This window comes from Nyctereutes procyonoides, unplaced genomic scaffold (assembly GCF_905146905.1).
Source record: "Nyctereutes procyonoides isolate TBG_1078 unplaced genomic scaffold, NYPRO_anot_genome, whole genome shotgun sequence".
In the NCBI taxonomy this organism is placed as follows: domain Eukaryota; kingdom Metazoa; phylum Chordata; class Mammalia; order Carnivora; family Canidae; genus Nyctereutes; species Nyctereutes procyonoides.
The window spans coordinates 54,146,585-54,159,190 of NW_026575135.1; the positions used below are offsets into that span (position 1 = coordinate 54,146,585).

Consider the following 12,606-nt stretch of genomic DNA (forward strand, 5'->3'; position numbering starts at 1 on the left):
GGTTCCTAAATTTAAATCTTTTTAAAATTTACTCCCAGGAATCTTTGGGTGGCTCAGCGGTTTAGCGCCTGCCTTCGGCCCAGGACGTGATCCTGGAGTCCTGGGATCGAGTCCCACATCAGGCCCCCTGCATAGAGCCTGCTTCTCTCTCTGCCTGTGTCTCTGCCTCTCTCTCTCTGTGTGTGTGTCTTTCATGAATAAATAGATAAAATCTTAAAAAAAATTTACTCCCTGATATGTATAGTGTCCTACAAAAAGCAAAGTTTCCAAGTTTTCTCTCAATGCAGACTCTTCTCTGAGACTACAACCCTTATATGCAGCTGCTGTCTCAACATCTCCTCTTGGTTGTTTCAGAGACACCTCATCACACCATTCATTAATTCCATTCATTCAACAAGTATTTATTAATCACCTATAGTGTGACATAAAGTATTTTAGTTGCTGGGGAAAATGACAGAGTCCTTGCCCTAACAGAGTTATGTTATAGTAGAGAAAGAAAGACACTAAACAGTTAAACAAATACATATACAACAACATCAGAAATATGAGTATTGAAGGAAGGTAAAGTGGGTAAAAACAGAGTGTGACTATGGATGCTATTTTAGACAAGGTAATAGGATAGGCCTTTCTGAGATTACATTTGTATAGAGCTTGAATGAAGTGAGAGAGTAGGTCATGTGAAAATCTGTGACAGACCATGCTGGGCAAAGGGAACAACAAGAGAAAAGGCCAGGAGATGGGAAAGAGCTCTGCATGTTTGAAGAATAGAAAAGAGATTATTATGACTGGAGCAAAATTAGTAAAAAAAAAAAACAGACTACATTTGTGTTTAGGGGGGTAATCAAGTGGTATAATGTAGTCTCCTATGCTATCATAAGAAGTAGGGATTTTATTCTAAGTGTGACAAGAAATACATCTCAGAGCAAAGGGATGACTTAATTAGATACATATTTTAGAATTATCACTGTAGCTACCATATGGAGAATAGACGAAGAAGGCAAGTGAAAGCAGAGACCCTGTTAAACTATTGTGGTGGTCAGAAAATAGTATATGAGACTAAAGTGGTAGCAGTTGTCTGATTTGGAATACAACTTAAAGCAGATGTGCCAGGATTTTCTGATGATGCTGGATATTGGATAAAAGAGAAAAATAGAAGTCAAAGATGAGTCTAAAATAATTGGTTTAAGCAAGTGGATGAATGTTGGTATTTCTTGCAATAGGAGCACTGGAGTACAGAGCAAGTTGGGAGAATGATTAAGAGAATTTGGTTTCAACATTAATAGCTGAATTGAAAAGCTATTGAAATAATTCAAAGGGAATTCTCATGTTGACTTAAAGCAAGGTACCAGTGTTAAAAATAAAGAAAAGCCAAATTTGCGGTATTTAGTAACATTGGCACATAGCAGACTAGATATTAGTTGCTTGGATAGAGCCTGGAGAGTGAAAAAAAAAAAAAGAGTCAGGACTGAAGAGGAGCCATAGAAGGGACCAGAGGGGAAAATGTTCATGTTTGTTGTACTGGTGTCCAGTAAGTTAGGACAAAAGGTTTTGTTCATAATGGTGGGACCTGAAACTAGATTGCTATGGGTCTGGGAATAAACAGGAGGAGAGGAAGTTATGTTAGTATATGTGGACAGCTCTTTGAAGAAACATGCCTATGGAGAAGAGGGAGAGAGAGGATGTAACAGGAAGGAGTATGGGATGCAGATAAAGTTTTTGATAAGATAAAGGAGTTCTGACTATATAGTATATACTGATCGAAATTTTGCAGTATAAAGGGAGAGCCTGAAAATATAGGAGAGTGGAAATGGAAGGATAATTAATGAAGAATTTTAATCACATGCAACTATCTGTGCTAATTAAAAAGTAAATATTTGACATAGAGCTTATTTACTTCTGTGAAACCTAGAGCTCTTGTAAAGCTCTGTCTATAGCAACAGGTTATTCAAGACATATATAAGTTTTTCTTCTAAAACTATTTCAAAGACACAGTCATTAAAATCAGGGTGAGTTTTTTTTTTCCCAAATTTGAGTTCTGTTTTCTGTACTTGTAGTTAATGGAGGTTAGATAATTAAAATATTGAAACATCTTTTTTCTTTACAGATAATGCAGCTTGTGAAGTTTTACTTGCTGAGAAAACTTATCTTTCAGCCCCTGAAAAAACGAAGAAAAAAGCAAGTGTTGAAGTGGAATAACTACATAAATCATAAATTTCATTAATACAGGACATATTTTAACCAACAATTTTATAGGAATTATTTTCCAGCTATTTGAGTCAATAATTTCAAACAGTTTTTATTTTTATTTTTTTAATAAATTAATTTTTATTGGTGTTCAGTTTACCAACATACAGAATAACACCCAGTGCTCATCCCGTCAAGTGTCCCCCTCGGTGCCCGTCACCCATTCACCCCCACCCCCCACCCTCCTCCCCCTCCACCACCCCTAGTTCATTTCCCAGAGTTAGAAGTCTTTATGCTCTGTCTCCCTTTCTGATATTTCCCACACATTTCTTCTCCCTTCCCTTATATTCCCTTTCACTATTATTCATATTCCCCAAATGAATGAGAACATACACTGTTTGTCCTTCTCCGATTGACTTACTTCACTCATTATAATTCCCTCCAGTTCCATCCACGTTGAAGCAAATGGTGGGTATTTGTCGTTTCTAATGGCTGAGTAATATTCCATTGTATACATAAACCACATCTTCTTTATCCATTCATCTTTCGATGGGCACCGAGGCTCCTTCCACAGTCAAACAGTTTTTAGATTTAGTAATTATATTATATTACTGTTGCATGAATATATACTCTATATAAGTTTAATGAAAGAGAATTAAAGTTTACAGTTTTTCCAAATTCCTTTTGGATAATTGGATGTCTGTTAAACATTAATTTAAGGTAAAAATAAGACACTTGCTATGTAACCAGAGCAGTGTTTTATACTGAGGAGAATTTGTGATTTAATACTTTAGACCTAGAATTAGACCTAGAATCTAGAGGTCTTTGGGGAAAAATTTGAGCTTTATTTTGTATGTACCAGGAGCTACTCTTTGAGTGACTAGTCAATGCTAACCATTATTCTAAGCACTTTTTATAAATCATATCTTTTCCTTATAGCATTCCTACCAGCTGAATTTTTGGTTTGTTTTGCTTTGTTTTCACCTACTTTAGAGCTGAAAAAAATGAGATTTAGATATTAATTAGTATATTTGAGGAGTTTGTGGCCAGTGTTTCTGGATCAAATGCCTGTATTCTTTCCACTACACTTTACTGTCACTATATACATTGGGTAAAAAAAAATTGAAAAGGTCTAGAATCCAGTAAGAAGTTTCAGATATTTTAGGTGCAAGATTGTGGTGGCTTTGACGAAGATTTTTTGTAGGAGAGATGGTAAATATGCATGAATTCAAAGTAATTTTGCCTGTAGAGTCCATCAATTAGAGATAAAAGATGTAGGAGTGAGATGTCAAAAAAGACTTCTGAGTTTCTGTCTTAAGCAGCTTTGGTGGGTAAAAGTGCTATTTAGAGTGATAGGAGAGGCAGGAGGTCTGAGGGTATACAAAAATGAAAATGTTGGAAGAACTATTGGCTATAAATCTGCAAATTAAGGACACCTGGGTAGCTCAGTGGTTGAGCGTCTGCTTTTGACTTAGGGCGTGATCCCTAGGTCTGGGATCGAGTCCCGTATTGGGCTTCTGCAGAGAGCCTGCTTCTCCCTCTGCCTATGTCTCTGCCACTCTCTCTCTGTCTCTCGTGAATAAATAAATAAAATCTAAAATAAAAATCTGCAAATTAGGAAAGCAGAAGAGGAGTATACAGTGTTAACAGATACTTTTAAGTTTATAGAAATACATGAAAGCGCCAGAGAAAGAATGAGTATCTACAGAGTGAGGAAGAGAAAAGGGTCCAGGATCATTCCTTGGAATACTCTATATGCAGGTAGAAAAGAGTGGACAGAGAAAAGGAGGAAAATAAACAGAATGTAGTATCATAGAGCCAAGAGACAAGAACATTTACTTCTAAAAGGGGGAGTGGTTAACAATCCTGAATGTTGCTTGGAATCCCAGTGTTATAAAGAACTTTGCAAACTTGGAGGGCATCCAGTTTCTGGTCTAGCATGTAAGGAACTTAGAAGTCACCACTCTGGCCTAACAAGTAAAAATCTGAACATAGGGGCACCTGGGTGGTACACTTGGTTGAGTGTCTGACTTTTGGTTTCAGCTTGGGTAGTGATCTTGGGATCGTGGATCAGCCCTGATTTGGGCTCTGGGATCCGTGCTTGATATTCTCTCTCCCTCTGCTCCCACCCTCTGTTTGCATACTCTCTCTCTAAAATAAATGAATACATCTTAAAAAAAAAAACCTGAACAAAGTTAAAAACCAACAAGACTTTCTAGATATGTCAGATAAAAAAGGTCATAGGTCAAAGTGCTGAACTAATACTTGGAAAAACAGACAGGTGGATATAGAGAATCATTACTTATCAGAGCCAAAACACTTGAACAAAAACCTCCCAGAGAACCAGCGCTGGGATGGGAAAGCCAGTGCTGGTGTGTTTGATGAGTTGCTGGAGGCTCGGTGAGGACACCACTCAGGGTTAAAAACAAGACAGACACAGTCATCAGGGGGCCTTGACACTTTTGTGAGTTTTTTATCTTTAGGAAGGACCTTTACCAGATCTCACAGTCATGTCTGAGAAAAATCCCCTTTTGCTTTTGGTAGTGGGAAGGGGAAAAGAACTGTTCTGAAATATACTAGAATATTCTGTTCTTAACAAAGTCTTCCCTCAGAAGAAAATGTTTCACTAGAGTCTAACTTGTTGGGGTTTTAGTAGAGTCTAACCTACCTTGGGGAAGGGAAATATTCAACTTCAGCCACCTCTGTTTTTTCAAGTGAGGAAAGGAAAATACTCTGATTCCAGCTCCCTCTAGCCTTCCACATGGGGGAATGGAAATACCCATATACAGCTCTGTCTAGTTGTCCTGTCCCACCTAAGGAGGTGTGTGGACTAGGAAATACTGCTGAATTTTACCTTCCAATGGCACAGGCTCAACAAAAAAGACCTAATCATAGCACTATGACTTACACCTTGCCAATATATTACTAATGGCCAGTTCAGCACAGTTCCCATTACCCAGTACATCTTGTCTACCTTTTAGTAAGAAATTACAAAGCTTATTAAAAGGCAAGAAACACAGTTTGAGGAGACTGAATAGATATCGGAACCAGAGTCAAATGTGGTGGTAGTATTAGAATGATCAAACCAGAATTTTAAATAACTATTATTTTTTATAAAGATCTTAATTATTTATTTGAGAGAGAGAGAACATGAGCAGGGGGAGGGGCATAGGGAGAGAGGGAGAAGCAGACTCCCTGCTGACCAGGAAGCCCAATGCAGGGATCTATCCCAGGACCCTGAGATGATGACCTGAGCCAAAGGCAGATGCTCAACCAACTGAGCCACCCAGGTGCCCTTAAATAACTATTATTAATATGCTAAATGCATTATAGGAAAAAGTAGACAACATGCAAGAACAAGTAGATAATATAGACAGATAATTGAAAATTCTTAGAAAGATAAAAAAAGAAATGCTAGAGATAAAAAATAATATAGCAAGAATGAAGAATGCCTTTGATGGATTTATTAGTAGACTGGACATAGCTGAAGAAAGAATACCTGAGTTTGAGGATATGACACTAGAAGCTTCCAAATCTGAAAAGCAAAGAGAAAAAAGACTGGAAAAAAAAAGAACAGAATATTAAAAAAATGTGGAACAACTACAAAAAGTATGACATACACATAATTGAAATTCCAGAAACAGAAGAATCAGAGAAAGGAACAGAAACAATGTTTGAAGCAATAATGACTGAGAATTTCCTAAAATTAATGTCAGATACCAAACAATGGATTCAGGAAATTCAGAGAACACCGAGCAGGATAATTGCTTTCAAAACTATACCTAGATTTATCATATTCAAACATAAAGAAAAAAATCTTGAAAGAAGCCAGAGGGAAAAAAACACCTTGTTTATAGAAATAGAGCAGAGGTAAAAATTACAGATCTCTCCATAGAAACCATCATGCAAGAAGAGTGAAGAGAAATATTTAAAGTCCTGAGAGAAGAACCCACCAACGAAGAATTCTATACCCATGAAATTGTGAAGTAGAATTAATGACTTTCTAATGTGAACAAAAATTATGATTTGTTGCCAGTAGGCTTGCCTTTAAAAATATTAAAGGAAGTTTTTCATGGAGAAGGAAAATAACATGTCAGTATAGGTTTAACTATCTTAATAAATGTAGCACTGTGGTACATTATGTTAAATAAGGGAGGTTGTACATGTAGGGTCAAAGGCTATATGGGAACTCTACATTTTGCTCAATTTTGCTGTGAAACTCAAACTTCTATTAAAAAATTCGTTAAATTTTAAAAAGTCAGTTGCATTCAGAGTCAAGAAGGAAACTGACTTTAGTAAGAATTTTAGTGGACTGCTGAGAGGCAAGCCAAATTGGAATAGATTGAAAAGTTAACAGAAAAGAAGGAAATATAAAACATAAAAAGAACTAAATTTGGATACCAACTACATAAAACATATGTGGAGATGGGGAGTAAATGTGTAGGACATTTTTATGCAATTGAAATTATCAGCTTAAAATAGACCATCCTAACTATTTTGAAAGCCCTATGGCAATCCAAAGCACAAATCTTAAAGAGACGTACACATGGTAAAGAGAAAAAAGTCAAAGCACACCACTACAAAAAAAAAAAATCAATTCACAAAGACAGCAAGAAAGGAAGATAAGAATAAAGAAGCATGTACAGAACAACCAGAAAGCAATTAAAAAATGATGATAGTCCTTACTATCAATAAGTTCTTATCTATCAAGAATTACTTTAAGTTAAATGATTTAAATTTGCCATTTAAAATACAAAAAGTGGGAGAATAAGAAAATAGCCCAACTATATGCCTATATGCTGCCTACAAGAGATTCATTTATGTTTTGTTTTATTTTGTGAACTGGAGCCTTGAACTCATGATGTTGAGATCAAGAATCATACACTTAACCAACTGAGCCACCCTGGTGTCTTATAGATTTGCTTAAGGTTTAAAGACAATTAAGCTAAAAGTGAAGGTATGGAAAAAATTATTCCATGGTAGTAGAAAATAGAAGAGATAGATCAGGAGTAGTTATACTTAAGATATCAGACAAAATAGGTTTTAAGTTAAAAGCTATAATAAGAGACAATGTTATTACATAATGATAAAGGGGCCAATTCATCAAGAGGGTATAACAGTTGTAAATATATAAACATCCAATACCGAAGCACCTAAATATATTAAATAGTCATTAACAAGTCTGAAGGCAGAAATAGACAACAGTGCAATAGTAGTAGAATACTTTAATACCCTACTATTCAACAATAAATAGAATATCCATACAGAAAATCATCGAGGAGATAATGGATTTGAACAATTTAGACCAAGTGGACCTAACACACATATAATGAACATTTCATTCAACAACAGTGGAATCCACATTCTTGTCAGTGTACATGGAACATGCTCCAGGATAGATCACATGTTGCATCACCAAACAAGTTTTAACAAAGTTAAGAAGATTGAAATTATATCATGTATCTTTTCTGACATATGGTGTTATAATAGAAATTTATAACAAGGAAAGGAGAAAAATTCACAAGTATGTGAAAATTAAACAGTACATTTGTGAACAACTAATGAGTCAAAGAAGAAATCAAGAGCTATCAAAAAAAAAATCTTGAGACAAATGAAAATGGAAATACAACATACCAAAACTTATGGGATGCTGCAAAAGTAACCGAAGAGGGAACTTTGTTGTGACAAATATCCATATTAAGAAAAAATTAGATCTCAAACATGCAACCTAACCTTGTATGGAAAGGAATTAGAAAAAGAACAAAGTCCAAAGCAGAAGAAAACAAAAATAAGAAATAAATGAAATAGAGATTAAAAAGACAAAAAGAATCATTAACAAAACTAAGAGTTGGGGTTTTTTTTATTCGTAAATTTATTTTTTATTGGTGTTCAATTTGCCAACATATAGAATAACACCCAGTGCTCATCCCGTCAAGTGCCCACCTCAGTAAGAGTTGGTTTTATTAAAAGATAAACAATTGAACAACTTTTATCTAGTCTAAAAAAGAAATGGCTCATTAACAAAATTATAAATGAAAGAGGAGACATTATGGTTCATACCACAGAAATACAAAGAAACATATCAGGCTACTATAAATAATTATATACCAACAAATTAGATAACTTAGAGGATATGGATAAATTCCTAGGAACAGAAACTTACCAAGACTAAATCATGAAGTAATAGAAAATTTGAACAGACAATAAAAAGCAAGGAAATTGAATCAGTAATAATAAACCACCCAGCAAATAAAAGGGACCAGATGACTTCGCTGGTGAAGTCTACCAAATGTTTAAAGAAGAATTAATTCCAATCCTTCTTTAACTTTTCTAAGAAATTGAAGAGGAAGGAACACTTCCAAACTCATTTTACAAGGCCAGAATTACTGTGACGCCAAATCCAGGCAACAACACTGAAAGAGGGACACCTGGGTGGCTCTGTGGTTGAGCGTCTGCCTTTGGCTCAGGGCATGATCCTTGAGTCCTGGGATCGAGTCCTGCTTCGGGCTCCCTGCATGGAGCCTGCTTCTCCCTCTCTGTCTGTCTCTGCCTCATTCTCTCTCTCTCTCTCTCTCTCTCTCTCTCTCTCTCAGTCTCTCATGAATAAATAAATAAAATTAAAAAAAAACTGAAAGAAAAGAAAATCACAGACCAATATCCCTAATAAACAATAGATGTAAATATCCTCAACAAAATACTAGCAAACCAAATTCAAGAGCATGATGAAAAGATTATATGCCATGATCAAATAGGATTTATCCCTGAGATACAAGGATAGTTCAACATAAAATCAATTAATATAATAACCCACATTAACAGAATGAAGGATAAAAATCATATGATCATTTCAGTAGGTGCAGAAGAACATTGGACAAAGTTCATCCTTTCATGATAGAACTGTTCAACAAATTGGGTGTAGAAGGAATGTACATCAGCATAATAAAGCCTATATATGACAAGTGTACAGCTTACATCATACTCAACAGTGAAAAGCTGAAAACCATTTGCCTAAGGTTAGGAATAAGAAAAGATGTTCACTTTTGCCACTTCTATTCAACATGGTACTTACTGCAAGTTTAACCAGAGCAATTAGGTAATTGCTCTGAGAGAAATAAAAATCATCCATATAAGAAAGGAAGAAACAAAATTATCTGTTTGTAGATGGCATGATCTTATTTAATGAAAACCCTAAAGGCTTCACTGAAAAACTGCCAGAATAAATAAATTTAGTAAAGTTATAGAATACAAAATCAACATACAAAAATCTGTTGTGTTTCTATACACTAGCATGAAACTATTTGAAACAAATTATGAAGCAATTCTGTGAGATAAGAGAAAAAATATACATTGGTTTCTGTCCCCATTTCCTGGCATAGGGCTCTTAAACACTTGTAATTTCCTAAGTGATAAGAACACCAGGAGCATCTCTTGTTTTATTATTTAGTGTTTTTTGCCTCATCCCTCACACAGGGCTCCTAAAATCCTTCCAATTCCTAATTGATAGGAATACTAGAGGATCTTTTTGGGGTGCCTGGGTGGCACAGTCCGTTTGGTGCCCACTCTTGGTTTTGGCTCAGGTCTTGATCTTGTGGTTGTGAGATCAAGCCCCACATCAGGCTCCATGCTCAGTGTGAAGTCTGCTTGGGACTCTCTGTCCCTGCCTGCTCTCTCTCTCTCTTTAATAAATAAGTAAATCTTTAAAAAAATACTAGAGGATCTTTTGGTCATGCAACAACTCTGAGTGGACTCCTAGTTGGCTCCTGGGTAGAGGTTGGTCATCAGAAAGATCAAGCCATAATTAGATACTTGAAAATTTCAACCCAGCCACCCCCTTCTCTAAAGAGGGGAAAGGGGATAAAGTTAGTTACTGATTATGCCTACATGAGGAAACCTCCATACAAATTCCAATAATAGGGGATTTAGAGAGCTTCTAGATTGAGGAACATAACCATATCGGGAGGGTGACAGAGCAGAACTCCATGGTGGCAGATGTTCCTAACTCAAGACCCTCGCAAACCTCATTCTATGTATCCTTTATCATATCCTTTAATAAATTAGTAAATGTAAGTAAGTGTTTCCCTGGGCTATATGAGCTGCTCTAGCAAATTATTTGAACCTGAGGATGGGGTGATGGAGACTTTCAATTTTTAGCAAATTGTACAGAAGTTGAGGATAATCTGGGGACCTACTACTTGTGATTGGCATCTGAAGCAGGGTGGGAGCAGTCTTGTGGGACTGAACCCTTAACCTATGGGATCTGACCCCATCTCCAGGTAGACAGTGTTAGAGTTGAGTTGAATTGTAGGACACACCTAGCTGGTGTTGCTGAAATTTTCTGGTTGTGGGGAAACTGCCAAACACATTTAGTAACCAGCAGTACTGAAGTGTGAGTAGTAAAGGACACTCACAGGAGAAAAATTCACCAGAGGGAAGACTGTGGTTTTTCCTTTAAAACTCCCATCCAGAATCTCATCAAAAACAGTAAAATACTTAGAGATAAATTTAACCAAGAAGATAAAAGACCTGTATACTGTAAACTCTAAGACATTGATGAAAGAATTGAGGAAGACACAAATAAATGGAAAGATATCCCATGTTTTTAGATTGGATGAATTAATATTATGAAAATGTCCATCCTACTCAAAGCAATCTACAGAGCCAGTGTAATCCCTTTCAAAGTTCCAAGCACATTTTTCTCAGAAATAGAAAAAGTATCCTAAAATTTGTATGGAACCACATAAGACTCTAAATAGCCAAACCAATCTTGAGAAAGAACAAAGCTGAAAAGTATCACATTTCTTGGTTTCAAAATATATTTCAGAGCTACAGAAATGGAAACATATGGTACTGGCATAAAAAGAGGCACTTAGACCAGTAGAACAGAATAGAACAGAAATAAATCCATGTGTATACAGCCAACTGATTTTTGACAAAGGTGCCAAGAACACAAACTGGGGAAGGGATAATTTCTTCAATAAATGCTAATGGGAAAGTTGGATATCTAAATGCAAAAAAATGATACAGGACCCCATTTTGATACCACTCAAAAATTAAGTCAAAATGGATTAAGGACTTAAATGTAAGATCTGAAACCATAAAACTCCTAGAAGAAAACATAGGGAGAAGCCTTCTTGACATTGGTCTTGGCAATGATTTCTTTGATAAGATACCAAAAGAACATGCAAGAAGAACTAAAATAAACAAGTGAGACTACATTAAACTAAAGAGCTTCTGCATAGCAAAGGAATTAATTATTAAGTTGAAAAAGCAAGCTACAAAATGGAAGAACATATTTGTAAATCACTTATCTTATAAGGGGTTAATATTCAAAATAGTTAAAGAACCTGCCTGTACAACTCAGTGCCAAAAGAAGCAAATAATACCATTAAAAAACAGGCAAAATGCCTGAATAGACAGTCTCCTGAAGAAGATTTACACACTGTCAAAAAGTACATGAAAAGGTGCAGAATATCATTAGTAATCAGACAAATGCAAATGCAAACCACCAATGACACTTGTTAAGATAACTACTATCAGAAAGACAAGAGATAACATATGTTGGCAAAGATGTGCAGAAAAGGGAATCCTTAAATACTGTTAGTGGACTGTAAATTGGTACAAATATTATGGAGAACCATATGGTGTCTCCTCAAAAAAAAAAAAATAGAACTACCATGTGATCCTGCAGTCTTACTTCCAAAGGAAAAAGGAAATGAAATCAGTATCTCAAGTAGATAGATATCTGCTTTCCCATGTTTACTACAGCATTATTCACAATAACCAAAATATGGAAACAGCCTAAATGTCCTTCAATGGATGAATGAATAAAGAAAGTATGGTATAGATATAGATAAAGATAATGGAATATTAAGTCACAAAGAAGAGAATCTTCCATTTACAACCACAAATATGAACCTGGAGGACATTATGTTAAATGAAATAAACCAGAGAAAGACAAATATTGCATGGCATCACTTATATGTGTAATCCTAAAAAACAAAAGACAAAACAAAGCCAATTTCATAGAAACAGGGAATAGAAAATAGAATGGTAGTTGCCAGGGTCTTGGGGTCTTGGGAAGTGGAGAGATGTAGGTCAAAAAGTACAAATTTTCAAAAAAAAAAGTACAAATTTTCTGTTACAAGGAAAATAAGTTCTGAAGATCTAAAATGTACAGCATCGTGATGATAACAATTCAGTATTATATACTTGAAAGTTACTGAGAGTAGATCTTAAGCTTTCTCACCATATACACACAAAACTAATATGTCACATGGTAGATATGTTAATTATCTTGGTTTTGATTATCATTTGGCATTTTTATGTATATCATATCATTACTTTTATACTTAAAATATATACAATTATATTTGTCAATTTTCCCTCAATAAAGGTGGGGGGAAAGAAAGTGAGGAAGTAATG

At 35.4% G+C, this 12,606-nt stretch overlaps 1 protein-coding gene across 1 annotated transcript in view; it reads left to right on the forward strand.

The window, feature by feature from the left end:
- The window catches only part of MEIKIN (meiotic kinetochore factor), a 73,759-nt gene that overhangs the window by 38,554 nt on the left and 22,599 nt on the right, over positions 1-12,606 (forward strand). Inside the window, exon 9 of the mRNA XM_055301521.1 lies at positions 2,105-2,175. Coding sequence (XP_055157496.1) covers positions 2,105-2,175 — 71 coding nt within the window. The remainder of the gene's footprint in view (positions 1-2,104; positions 2,176-12,606) is intronic.